Source organism: Carassius carassius, chromosome 6 (assembly GCF_963082965.1).
Source record: "Carassius carassius chromosome 6, fCarCar2.1, whole genome shotgun sequence".
Taxonomy (NCBI): Eukaryota; Metazoa; Chordata; class Actinopteri; order Cypriniformes; family Cyprinidae; genus Carassius; species Carassius carassius.
The window spans coordinates 32,269,980-32,283,013 of NC_081760.1; the positions used below are offsets into that span (position 1 = coordinate 32,269,980).

Consider the following 13,034-nt stretch of genomic DNA (forward strand, 5'->3'; position numbering starts at 1 on the left):
TATATATATATATAGTATATATATTGTGAGCCGTGTCCCGTGCACCTATCAGCGTTGCCCTTGCAACGGAGGAGATCCACCTGCACTCAATTACTGCAGGCTGATCGGTCCCAGCTGAAAGGGCTCAGACGAGGACTACAAAAGCTGCACCCGAGAGGACACGGGTGAGAAAGCTCTCCAAAGCAACGCCAGCTAATGTTGTGTCTCTTATCTCTCCAGAAAGCGAATGACCGACCAGCCCGCCACCTGAGCACCGGACACCGATTCCCCTTGCACTCAGCCGGCCGGCAAACAGGATCACGCAGCACAGAGGACGAGCACCGGACACTACTGGCACCTTCACGATCACTGTCATTAATAAACACACCCTCCGGGGCTTTAAAAATTCATCACAGCCTGCCGTGTGATTCTTCAGCCCGCGACAATAAATATATATATATAATAAATAATAAAAAAATGGCCGTTGTGCCAGCCATGGTGATAGAAGACCACCTGACCATATGTCCTGATTATGTTTTCTGTTTATTTTGTAATAATGATCGGCTGACTGTACATTATCCCTTAGGTATTGTTTTTGGTTCAGATAGCTGTTTGGCCGTGGAACATCTGACCTTTGAGGAGACGATTCTGTTGTCAGGAAATCTCTGTAGAATGTACGCTTCTGTTCCTGGTGGAGGCACTTTATTTCCAATATAAACGGTCCTGCTGTCCACCCAGCTCTCCTCCCCTGTACACTGAAACAAAGAGACAGAGAGAATGGATTATTCATTTATTCATAGATATTCATGCATCATCCATCCAATGTGACTGCTTTTTGTTTGAGAACACACTCGTTTATCAGTACTGACACGGTCGGCCGGCCTGCCTGGAGTTCACAGGTCAGATCCACCCACTGGAGAAAACAGGTGCACAAATGAGGAACCAGCTTTGAGCTACAAATATAGAGTTTGCTCTGATGAGAAAGACAAAAGATGCAGAACTTATGTTTCCTATCATGCTTGATTTGAGGCAGAGGAACATAGTTTCATAACAAAGAATGAGAGAAAAAGACAGAGAGAGCTGCTAAGGTGCTAAGGTGGTTGCTAGCTGGTAGTCAGTATGATATTCTAGTCTCTAGATATGACTTCAGTCCCTATTTCAATATAACTCAATATGATATATACACATATATATATATATATATATATATATATATATATATACTAATCTACTAATAACAATTACTATATACAGTATATTTATATAACACTAAAATAACACTGTTTCAAACCCATATGACCTGTGAACTATCGCTTTAATAGCTAAAATAGGGGTCGATATGAGAAAAGCAGCACTAATGGCAATATGACTGATAGAGAGGATTCCCACTGTTACTTTCTTTTTCATTCATTTCCCATAATACATTAAGTAAAAGCAAAAAGCGGAACACTATGTGGCAATAAAACCTACAGCGTGAAATATTAATCCCACCAGTTCTGCACATTTCTCTCTTCATTTTTTGGTACTAAAACTTCACTCAACATCTGGTATTCTGAAGCATCTGCTCTTGCTACTGCTGCTGACTTCACACCAGCTTTAATAGGTTTAGATTATGCAAGGAAAGCAGATCTGAGATCAGAGTGAAGGGAGTCACCTAACACCATGTGTCTTTACATTCCAGCACTACAAGTAAACTTTCTGCAACCGCAGTGAGTGTCGACAACCGTGACGGCATTGTCTGCTGTATGGCTCCAGCTCCGCCTTTCCCTCTCCATCAGGGTGGGATTAAATCCGTGCCAAGCCTCTTAAGCGCTTACGTAAAATGAAAAATATGAGCTATTACCACTTCAAAGAATGCCTGTATCTACTAGCACTGCATGCAACAGGACATGCATGCATATCTGACATATAAAGGACATTGAGAACATGTTGAATGTTCTTGTATTTTGCATTAAGTGTTAAGGTTTTAGCAGGAATTAATTAGGCAAAAAATCTAAATAATAAGAAAATCACCTTTAAAGTTGTCCAAATGAAGCTCTTAGCAATGCATATCAAAAATTAAGTTTTGATATTTTTACGGTAGGAAATTTACTAAATATCTTAATGGAACATGATCTTTACCTAATATCCTAATGACTTTTGGCATAAAAGGAAGATCTATAATTTTTTGACCCATTGTTTGTTTTTTTGTTTTTTTGGGGGCTATTTCTTTCAAAAAAATACCCCAGCGACTTAAGACTGGTTTTGTGGTCCAGGGTCACATATGAGGTCTTGGTCAACTGTTGACAACATCAGTTAGGCTATACAAATTAAATCCAAGACTTACGCCATAGACCACAGCAATGTCAAATTCTCTGCATCACCTTGTTCATCATGGAAAATACTAGGATACCCACAGGAAATCCATCTGAAGTTACTCTTTGTGATTCATGCATCTCTTTGCCTGTGTGTATTTGTGTGTGTCTGTGTGTGATTTTATCCTTGCAGAGAGCTCAGACACCATCCACCCTTCACCAGTTACTCAAAATGACTTTCAGCTACCCCAAAATGACAACACACATTCAAAAGAAAACAAATTCTAGCATAAATCACACAAAACACTTTCACACACACACACAAACACACACACACACACACACACACACACACACACACACACACACTGAAACTGAAAAGGAAGCATAGTTTAGAGAATAATTCGATTTTTTTATAGTCACATTATTTTCATGACAATTAAGCACATTTTTACATTATTATTTTATTATTAATATAATATTTCAAATAAAGGATTTATAAAAGAAATAAAAGTAGCTATGGTCATGCTGATTCAGAGAGTTCGCTTAATTTTCAAGAAAAAATTACAATGTAAAAAATGACAATATTTTTGCATTTAATACAAAACAATGTATTTCTTCAAAATATGATGCATTTTTGGGGGGGGGTAATGTGCCCCTATCATTCCTTTCAAGATTCACCCTCAAATATGGGGCTGCTTCACAGAATGTGCTAGAAAATGATTAAAATTAGTCGATAATAATTCCAGTAATGTGACATTTCCAGTGTGCTCAGTGAGAAAATTCCACTATAAACAGACTTAAACCAAACAAACAAGTCTTCTGATTTCCTCACTCTCTGTGTTTACTCTGTGTTAGAGAGTTGGCTTTTAGCAGACGGCACTGAGCAGCTGGTCAAAGGCTCAGTGAACCCGAGCCCCATAATCACACCTAATCCACTGCACTAAAACACACACACACACACAACAGACAGACCAACACACACAATGAATGAGCCTGTTCTGTGTTCTTCTAGGCACCTGATGGATCTGGGATGACCTATATAAACCCAACATCCACCAAACCAGCTAGCCAGCTAACACTAGTTAGCTAACATTGAAAACATCGAGTTTAATCATGGATGAATCATGTATATTTACTGTTGTCGGAACAGTTTACCCTTTATCTAGTTTTTATTTACTCACCCTCTTGTTGTTTTTAAACTAGCCTATATGCTGGTATTTTCCCCCCATTAAACACAAACTAAGAAATGTTACGCTTCATTTACATAGAAAAAAATAACAGCATGTAAGTTCAGAATGACATGAGGGCAAGTAAATGATGACAAATGTATTTTAGGGTGAAGTATTTGCTTGAACTAAGATGGTCTGTTCTGAATAATAAGAGAAATCAGACCAAAATCACAGCTTAAGCTCCCATGAAAACCAAGTACACAAACTCATCATAACCGAAAAGCAAGTCACACAGGAATGAGAGGTCTGGTTACTAGTCAAACGGATTATATCACAGTCGACTCGTGTCTGAGCTCCCAAGGAGCAGCTCAAGTTACCCTACCACTAGAGCTGGACAATAATTCAATATCAATATATATCGCGATATTTTTTTTTTTCAATAACGGTGATATGATTTTTAAACACATTTTCGATATTTCGATATAATATTATATAATATAATAATAATATACATAACAGCATTTGTCACTGACTGACGTTTGGCTACTTTCGTGATGACGTACACCGCGAGTCACGCAACCAGTGCTCAGCACAGCAGTAGTAGGCTGATCTCCAACGCGGCAAATTTTAGCTACAAAATGAGCGCCCCTGACCGCAACACAAATGTGACTGAACGAGCTTCCACAAGTGAGGAGAAATCAGACGAAATGGTTGATAAGAGAGGAAAGACTAATTCAGTGGTATGGAAGTGGTTCGGCTATCTGAGATCTGATAAACTTCAGGTTTCAGCGTGCTGCAAAATGTGCCGGAGAGTAGTGCCGACTAGCAGCGGGAACCAGTGGCGGATGCAGAACGTGACAGATGGGTGGGCCTAGATTAAGTCGAGGTGGGCCTGAATTTATGGGTGTTCCGAAATCAAGGCTGGGTTTCCCGATAACGGTTGTTTCTTAGCGCGAAGACTCTAAAGGGGGCCACACACCGGACGCGCAGCTCAGCGCCGCGCCGCGCCACGTCTAGGACAACGCTCACCTGAAAATCCGATAACATCAGCAATTTTCTGATTTCTGTAAATAAATATAAAACTAAATGTATATTGCAGCACATGGTAAAGTCCGTATATACATTAACTACGATTTGAGACACATAAATGTAAACACGGTCCTGAGCCGTTGCTGGGCATTATATTATATATTTATTTACAGAAATCAGAAAATTGCTGATGTTATCGGATTTTCAGGTGAGCGTTGTCCTAGACGTGGCGCGGCGCGGCGCTGAGCTGCGCGTCCGGTGTGTGGCCCTCTTTAGGAAGCTGATATATCTTCTTATGTGCGATGTTACCGGGTGCTGTCCGTGGCGATGGTGCTGAATTGGTTGATATCGATGGCTCGAGAATCAATTATTCTCTCGTGCAGGGGCTTTTTATGTAAGAAAGCGGTGTTCTTTATAAAAGAAGCGCTTCAGAAATAGTTGAAATTTCATTTATTAGGACTCATGGGATATTATAAAAAATAATCCAAACTATAATAGCCTAGCCTACATATTTTTTAAATTGTATCATATATTGCTGCCATAATAACCCATAATAACCCAATAAACCCAATTTGTATGTGCTTTCGTCTCTTTCCCATTTTTGTTCGCTGAGGTGGAGCTGCGATTAAATTTTGTTCTTGTAAATACTTTACAGCATTTCAATAATAATAAAAGTGTACATCTTACGTATGGTGCTCGGCAGTGATCAAAAAGGATTTTAACAGTGTATTTTGAATTTCTTCTTGTAAACTCAGAGATGTGGATTCAGACGGCAATTAAATCACCACACGACCTGTTTGTCAAAAAACAGTAGGTACTAATTTGGACAGGGATTTTTATTGCGGGTTGGGTGAGAAAAGACACTGATATTATGGATTCGGACGGCACTAAAATCACCGACTTACTGCTGTAAATGTTTAAAATACCGTATGAGCCCATGAGAAACAATATTAGCGTCTGAATAGGACTTGACTGACAGTAGCCTATGCTTTCACTGACCTTTAAAAGCGCTTTTTAATTAAATTAAATTAATTAAATGTTAATTAAATTTGTTTTTATTAATTAATTAATAATTCCCATTTTTTTTTGTTGTGGTGAAGCTGCAATGAAATATTGTTCTTGTAAATACTTTCCAGCATTTCAGTAAAAAAAAAAAAAAGTGTAGCCTAAATAAGAAGGTTTCGGGAAACGCTGAAACCTTGAGTCCTCTGACGTTACAAGGTGCTGTAGCCATTAAAGAAAACGTATTTAGGTTAATATATATGTTCAATATTATAATATACGTTTTTATTTATTTAATCTATGGTTATGAAAAGTGAACACTGAACAGCATTATAAGAGGCGCAATATGACATGGTCAGACATGATTATGACCACTTCATAGGTTTGTTTTGTAGAAAGACTTTCTTTAAAGTGAATTTCGTTTTGTATAAATTGTATCTTAATTTTAATCAATTTTTCATCAACCAATTGCAGATATAAAAACAAGCAAATATAACAGACAATAATCATGGAGGCGCCTGCGCGGTCACTTGCATTGCACGTTAACTGGAGCGCATCTCATCCTAACTTAACGAAACTCAGTGTATGCCTCACACAGACATGAGAAATACATCAAATGCACAAAGCTTGAAATGTCTTTAAACGAAATAATTCAAAACGAAAAAAAAAATTAAGGTTATAACATGGTGTTATTCAAAAAACGTTTTCCACTTGTCTAGTTCAGGGTGCTTGCAAGAAAAGTTCTCAAAGTGATTATAGCTGAAAGCTGCTCGGGAATTCTTTTCTCATTAGAATCATACTGTAACGCAATGAAACATTCAAACTGCTTTATAATGGTAAAAAAAAATGTTTATTAGCCTACTTATTTTGTAATTTAAATTTAATCTACTGTCAAAACTGAGCTAAATACATAAGCCTATATAACATAGGCTATGGCTACCGAGCCAGGAACATATAATTCACAAAAAGGCAACATTGTGATAGTGCATAGGGAAGATCAATTAGAGAGCACGTAGCTCTAACAAAATAACAAAAAAACAACCACAACATAACACTCTATTCATTGAACATTTAAAGTAATGACATGTTAACTGAACGAATATTTAGGCCCTGAACAAGAGGCTGAGGTCAACCCCCACTACACGTTTAGCTTTCTAAAAAAGCAACATTATTTGAGCTCAGAGGCTCAAAGTAGCCTACTTAATAGTCTCATCCTGCTATCAAGCCACGGCCTACATGTAAAGAAAACCATGGCCTATACCTTACCCGGCTACACAAGGCGGAGTCGCCTGGGTTTTGAATTAAAGATGCTTATGATCTCGTCATAATCCAGTGTTTCTGTCAGTTCTCTTTCAAAGGATAACAGGGTCAAATTGTTCAAGCGTTCAGTCACCATTGATGCTCTCAAGCGAGTGTTGATCCTGTGAGTAGCGGAGAAAAGTCTTTCAACACTGCAGGACGTCATGGGTAGTGTGATGATGGCCCTTAACAGACGGTTCATTCCGGGGAAAATATCAGCAGCGCAGGCATCCAACAATTCAATTAGTGAGGGCATTTTGTCTTTGTCAGCTTTGCCCTTGATGAATTGGGTAAAAAAGGCAAATTCCGCATCACAGACTGTTATCCCATACAAGCTGCAAGGAGATTTGATCAGTTCTTGTGTGCCAAAAGTGGTGGATCCTGGGATGAGGGCAGCTGAAGCTCGCATTATTCCGTAGGTGTCGTCTTTAAATCGGCTGTTCAATTCAGCCATCTCGTTATCCAGAATACAGTTCCAGAGTGCTCTCAGATCACCATTATTTTTGATAGCGGATGTTTTTCCCAATGTTGTGGTGACAATAGACTGACTAAACTTTGCAGGCAGCTTTCGCTCACGAGACATTATCAGATCCCAGCATGCTATCTCGTATTTATCCATCAACTCCTCTGTCAATCTGAGAACTTTGTCAAAGTCACCATCTGAATCATCTCGAAAAGTGGCAAGGGTGGCTTTCAATGTTTCAATTAAGGAGATGCAGTCTGTCACGCAGATTGCTGGACTTTGCAGCCCCTTTGTGGCAAAATCGCTGCACTGAAACAACTTGCAAAACACAACAAGCATGAAAATGAACTTTTTTGTTTGCATCTGTTGTAATAGGTTATCTGCATCTAGTTTTGTCTGTCCACTTGTCTCAGAATACTCAGCAAGAGTCTCAAGTAACACGTCTAGCATTTCTAAAACTTTATGAACAGATCCTGATTTAGAGCTCCACCTGGTGTCACATGACCTTTCCAGTTCCTTACATGGGCGTTCTGGATGCATTTCCTTCTGAAGTTCCACAAACCGAGCGTGCCTCTGGGCCCCAGTGAAGAAGTTGTGTATCTGATTGATGACAGTGAAAAAAGTACTGACGTGTCCAGATGATTCCGCAGCAGCACAAAGCACTAAATTCAGTCTGTGGGAATTACAGTGTACATACACAGCTTTGGGAAATGTCTCTTTCAAGATAGATTGAACGCCTCCTCTGTGCCCAGACATGACCGATGCCCCATCAAAACAGAACCCGACACAGAGAGAAGGGTCCAAACCAAGTGGTTCTAGAATTTCAAGGATCCTCTGCGATATTCCTTGAGCAGACAGGTCAGCTGTTTTGACAAAGCCCAGCGCTCGTTCTTTGATTGTCCCACTATGGATAAATCGAACACAGACAGCAACTAGCTCGCGTTTCGAAACATCTTTAAACTCATCTGCAAGTATGGCAAAATATGTGGGCCTAGGCTGTTCTTGCATCTCCGTTTTTATCTTCCTGAGTAGAAGTGAAGCGGCAGCCTCAAGCAGCTCGTCCTGAATGTGGTGGGACATGAGTGTAGCATTTCGTGGCAGTTCAACAAGTTTTTTTTTTATTTCTGGGTCGTACTTCGATATAAACTCGAATAGCTCCAAAAAATTCCCCTTGTTTAACGCTTCCTGAGTTTCCCGGTGCCCTCTCAGGGGTATCTCCATTTTGGCACACTGCATGACAACATCCAGCACAACTTTGACGTGCTGTCGATTACGTTCAATGAACGAAATGGAATCTCCGTGCATCTGATTTAATACAGTACCGCTGCCTTGTTGCGCATGACTTTGTTTGTAGGAGAGTAATTTTACAAGTGCAGAAGCATGTAGCTTGCTAGACTGATGCTTCTCACAGACCTGGCCGATACGTTTCCAATTTTTGAAACCCTCTTTAGTAAAAGTCCCCTCAGTGTGCTGTTCAGGAAAATGCCGACAGGCTTTACAAAAAATCAGGTCTTTCGACTGGCTATATTCAATCCAGTTGAACCTTTCATACCACTTGGCGTTGAAGCTTCGATATTTCCCATCAATTATGGTACTCGGGAATGCCTGTAGATGAGGTTGGGTAGCAGGTTCCCCCAGAGCTGACAGATCCGACGGTGCAATTAAGTGTAGCAGTGATCGTCGATTAGCCATAGGCAGATCTGCTTGCCGGTTAGCATCAGTGGAGGTCGTCGGTTCGGAGTTAATCTCCGCTCCATTCTCAGAGCCAGTGGTTGTTCCATTACGATCCACAGATTGGTCCTCCAAATAATTATTAATCTCAATACGAGGTTTTTTAAAAAAATGAGTGAGAGTAACTTGTTTGGCCATACTAAGAAAAATCAAGATACCGTACACTTCTAGCGAACGTTATAACCGTTGGTTGTTCGCGTCATAGATGGTTCGCGCCAGATTACAATAGAGCGCGCTACGATGTTGCATTGACCAATGAAAACAAGTCACCAACACACTTAAATATTAAATAGTTATCAGGCTTACTTATAATTTTACTGTTTTAACATAACATGTTATAGATGAAATACACCACATAAAGTAGTATCCATATTTAACAATACAGAGTAGTATTTTATTTATTTTTTTATTTCTGATTGGGCGGGCCAGCTGTCAATGTGGGCGGGCCCAGGCCCGTCCAGGCCCGCCCACAGCTCCGCGCCTGGCGGGAACACATCAAATCTGTTCCACCATCTGAAGCAGTTCCACCCGATAGAATATTCTGAGAGTCAGAAGATGAGGCACCATAAAAGTTTAAGCCAACAACCTGTCCCTCAAACCACACCACCATCATCATCCCCAACACCAGTTGTGTCAAAAGAGAAACCCATGCAGCAAACACAGATCGCTGCATTCATGTCTTATGACAAACAGTCTAAACGTCATAAAGACATTACAAAGGCTGTAACAAACTTCTTGGCTAAGGACATGATGCCGTTTACCACTGTGGAAAACGTGGGCTTCGGGAAAATGATTTCAATCATCGACCCAAGATACGAGCTCCCTGGGCGAAAATATTTTTCACGCGCAGCTATCCCTGCACTTTATGGTGAAGTTAGGGAAAGGTTGGAGGAACAACTGAAGTCAGTGTCATATTTCGCGACCACAGCTGACCTGTGGTCAAGCCGAACCTCAGAACCATACTTGAGCCTGACAGTCCACTTTATTGATCAAGATTGGAAGCTTGTCAGCTTATGCCTTCAGACGGTCTACTTCCCTGAGGATCACACGGGCGAATCAATTGCAGCCGGACTTGCAGATGCGCTCGCCTCCTGGGGACTCCGCGAGGACCGGCAGGTCTGCATCACCACAGATAGCGGGACCAATATCATCAAAGCCGCTGAGTTGAACAGATGGACAAGACTACAATGCTTCGGGCATCGACTGAACTCTGCTATTGGTAAGTTATACACAGCAATATAAATGGTAGTGTTATGTTAAAGCTGCATGTAACCTTTTTGGTCAAAAATTATATAATGAGCCAGTACATCATGAATCCAATATCCAAACCGTGTTTTTGTCTTATCCTGAATCACTACGGTACAGTATAATAAGTGTTTATATTCGGACTATTTTAAACCACTTCGGCTCGGCTCTGCTGCGGAGTAGCCCAGTACCTGCGTGATTCGTCATAGACATAAACAGAGAGAAGTAGTTCCGGATACAATGTTCTTCCACAAGATGCATGCAGAGCGCCACACGTTACGGACTGCAGCAGCTTTAATTGATTTTGTTTATATTAAATCATTGTTCTTAATTAGTACTTAGTTGTAACTATAATACTTACCCTGTAGTTTATTAGGTGATTTTATTCCCCCTATTTAAGTGATTTTATAGGCTATTCCTTTAATCTTTATTCAAGACATATTTGTATGGATTATACATACAGCAATTCTTTCAATTAAATTCAAAGGTGTTTTACTGGCATTGGAACATATGTTTACATATGTGAACATATGAACATTGTTACATATGTTAATTTGCCAAATCAAGTGTGAAGTAAAAAAAAAAATTATGCAAGCAGAAGAATTTTGCAGTAAGAATAATATGATTAAACGACAAACTGTAGTTAAAATATAAATACAAATTATAAGTATATATTGCTTTTTTTCACTGTCTACAGAGAAAGTTAACCAAGACAAGCGGGTGGACAGAGCAATTGGGGTCTGTAAAAAGGTGGTGGCTGCCTTCTCCTACTCCTGGAAGAAGAAACGGGACCTTGCAGCTGCTCAGGAGGAGTATCACTTGCCAAAGCACAAGCTCATCAGTGAAACACCAACAAGATGGGGCTCCCATCAACAAATGGTGAAGCGGGTTCTGGAGCAGAAAAGGGCCATCACAGAAGTCCTCTCAAAGGACAAGAAGACCAGACCGTTGGTTCCTAACTGGCAAGATGTGGATGTTTTAGAGTCTATAGATGCAGCTCTAAGCCCACTCCTCGAATTCACTGATGCCTTGTCTGGTGAATCCTATGTCAGTGTATCATTTCTAAAACCAGTGATGCATCTCTTCAACACCTCCATCTTGAAGGAAGCAGAGGATGACACAGAGCTCACCAGGACCATAAAGACAACAGTGATGGGATACCTTAAGTGTGAAGGGGTTCGATGCCTTGCTCAAGGGCACCTTCAATACCACGACTTAGGTGCCCTTGAGCAAGGCATCGAACCCCCAACTGCTCCCCGGGCGCCGCAGCATAAATGGCTGCCCACTGCTCCGGGTGTGTGCTCACAGTGTGTGTGTGTGTGTTCACTGCTCTGTGTGTGTGCATTTCGGATGGGTTAAATGCAGAGCACAAATTCTGAGTATGGGTCACCATACTTGGCTGAATGTCACTTCACTCACTCACTCACTCACTCTTAACCAAAAATATGATGACCCAGCCATGGATAATCTACTTGACATGGCATGCCTCGTTGACCCAAGATTCAAGCTTCAGTACACTCAGGAGGAGAAGAGAGAATACATCAAAGAGAGAGCTGTGTTGGAGATGCTGAAGGGAGAGAGATCTGTTGTGGTCAGGGAAGAGGAGTCCAGAGAAGAAGCCATGAGAGACACTTTTGTACCACCCAAGAAAACAAAGCGTTCTCTGGCTAGCTTTTTTTCAAACAGGCCCACCACTACTACTGACACAGAAAACTTGAGTGCACAGCAGGCAGTTGAGAGGGAGCTCGGCAACTACCTTCTGTCTCCACATGCTGACAATGACTCAAATCCTCTGGATTGGTGGAAGGTTTATCAAAACAACTTCCCTAGAGTAAGTCAACTGGCACAACATTACTTGTGCATTCAGGCCACAAGCTCCCCCTCTGAGAGGGTTTTTAGTACAGGTGGCAACATTGTCACATGTAAAAGGGCATCTCTGAAGCCAGATAATGTAGACCAGCTTGTATTTCTTGCCAGAAACCTCTAGAGCCTGTCATAGGATGTCATCAACACTCAACAATGTCCCTGCCCCAGCAACATGTGTTTTTTTTTGTTGCTCACTCTTTTTCTCTCTTTTTTCTGCAGCTGAGCACTTTTCATATTTTTTTTATCCTGGTTGAAGCACTTTGGTTTATAAGAACAAGTTTTGTTACAATAAGTTTTGTGTAAAGAATAATATAATCAGCCTGTTATTGTTTAAAGATAAATATATTAATAAGGTCAGTCTGAGAGTCTTATGTTTATTTCACTTTTCTTGTTTGTATAAAGGTTAAATACAAATAAAAGGTGAACGTTCATTTATTTGTACCGTTTTTATTTCTAAAATATTATGTAGTTTTATAGGAGGAGGTTTCATAGACTTGGCAAATTAATTTTAATTTATTATTTATTTATAATTTTATAATTAATTTAAAATGAATTAACCTCAGAAGATTGTAGGTACAGACATCCGTTGTGGGCGTTATTGGCAGTTTTTCTGAGGCTTTTATATAGTTCATATCGATATCGAAATTATATCGTATCGACCGAAATTAAGAAATATATCGTGATATAAAATTTGGCCATATCGTCCAGCCCTACCTACCACACACACACACACACACACACACACACACACACACACACACACACACACACACTATCACCAACTGTTCATGCATACAACGGCTAAAAAATTCCTCCAGGTGATGCTAATCAGTGCTGATCCAGGTACAGCTATGCCTGCTTATGAAAACAAATATATTGTCATGGCATACTTCAGGATATAAATTAAGTGGCTAAAACTGATCCTAGATCAGCACTTTCCACACCACCACAGGT

The 13,034-nt window shown here is 40.3% G+C and overlaps 1 protein-coding gene across 8 annotated transcripts in view; it reads right to left on the reverse strand.

Moving 5' to 3' along the window:
* Window positions 1-13,034, reverse strand: part of LOC132142656 (phospholipid-transporting ATPase IH-like) — an 82,864-nt gene that overhangs the window by 40,491 nt on the left and 29,339 nt on the right. For all 8 annotated transcript variants that reach the window (XM_059552693.1, XM_059552692.1, XM_059552690.1 and 5 more), the window contains exon 2: window positions 612-734. In XM_059552693.1, the coding sequence (XP_059408676.1) occupies window positions 612-734 (123 nt within the window). The remainder of the gene's footprint in view (window positions 1-611; window positions 735-13,034) is intronic.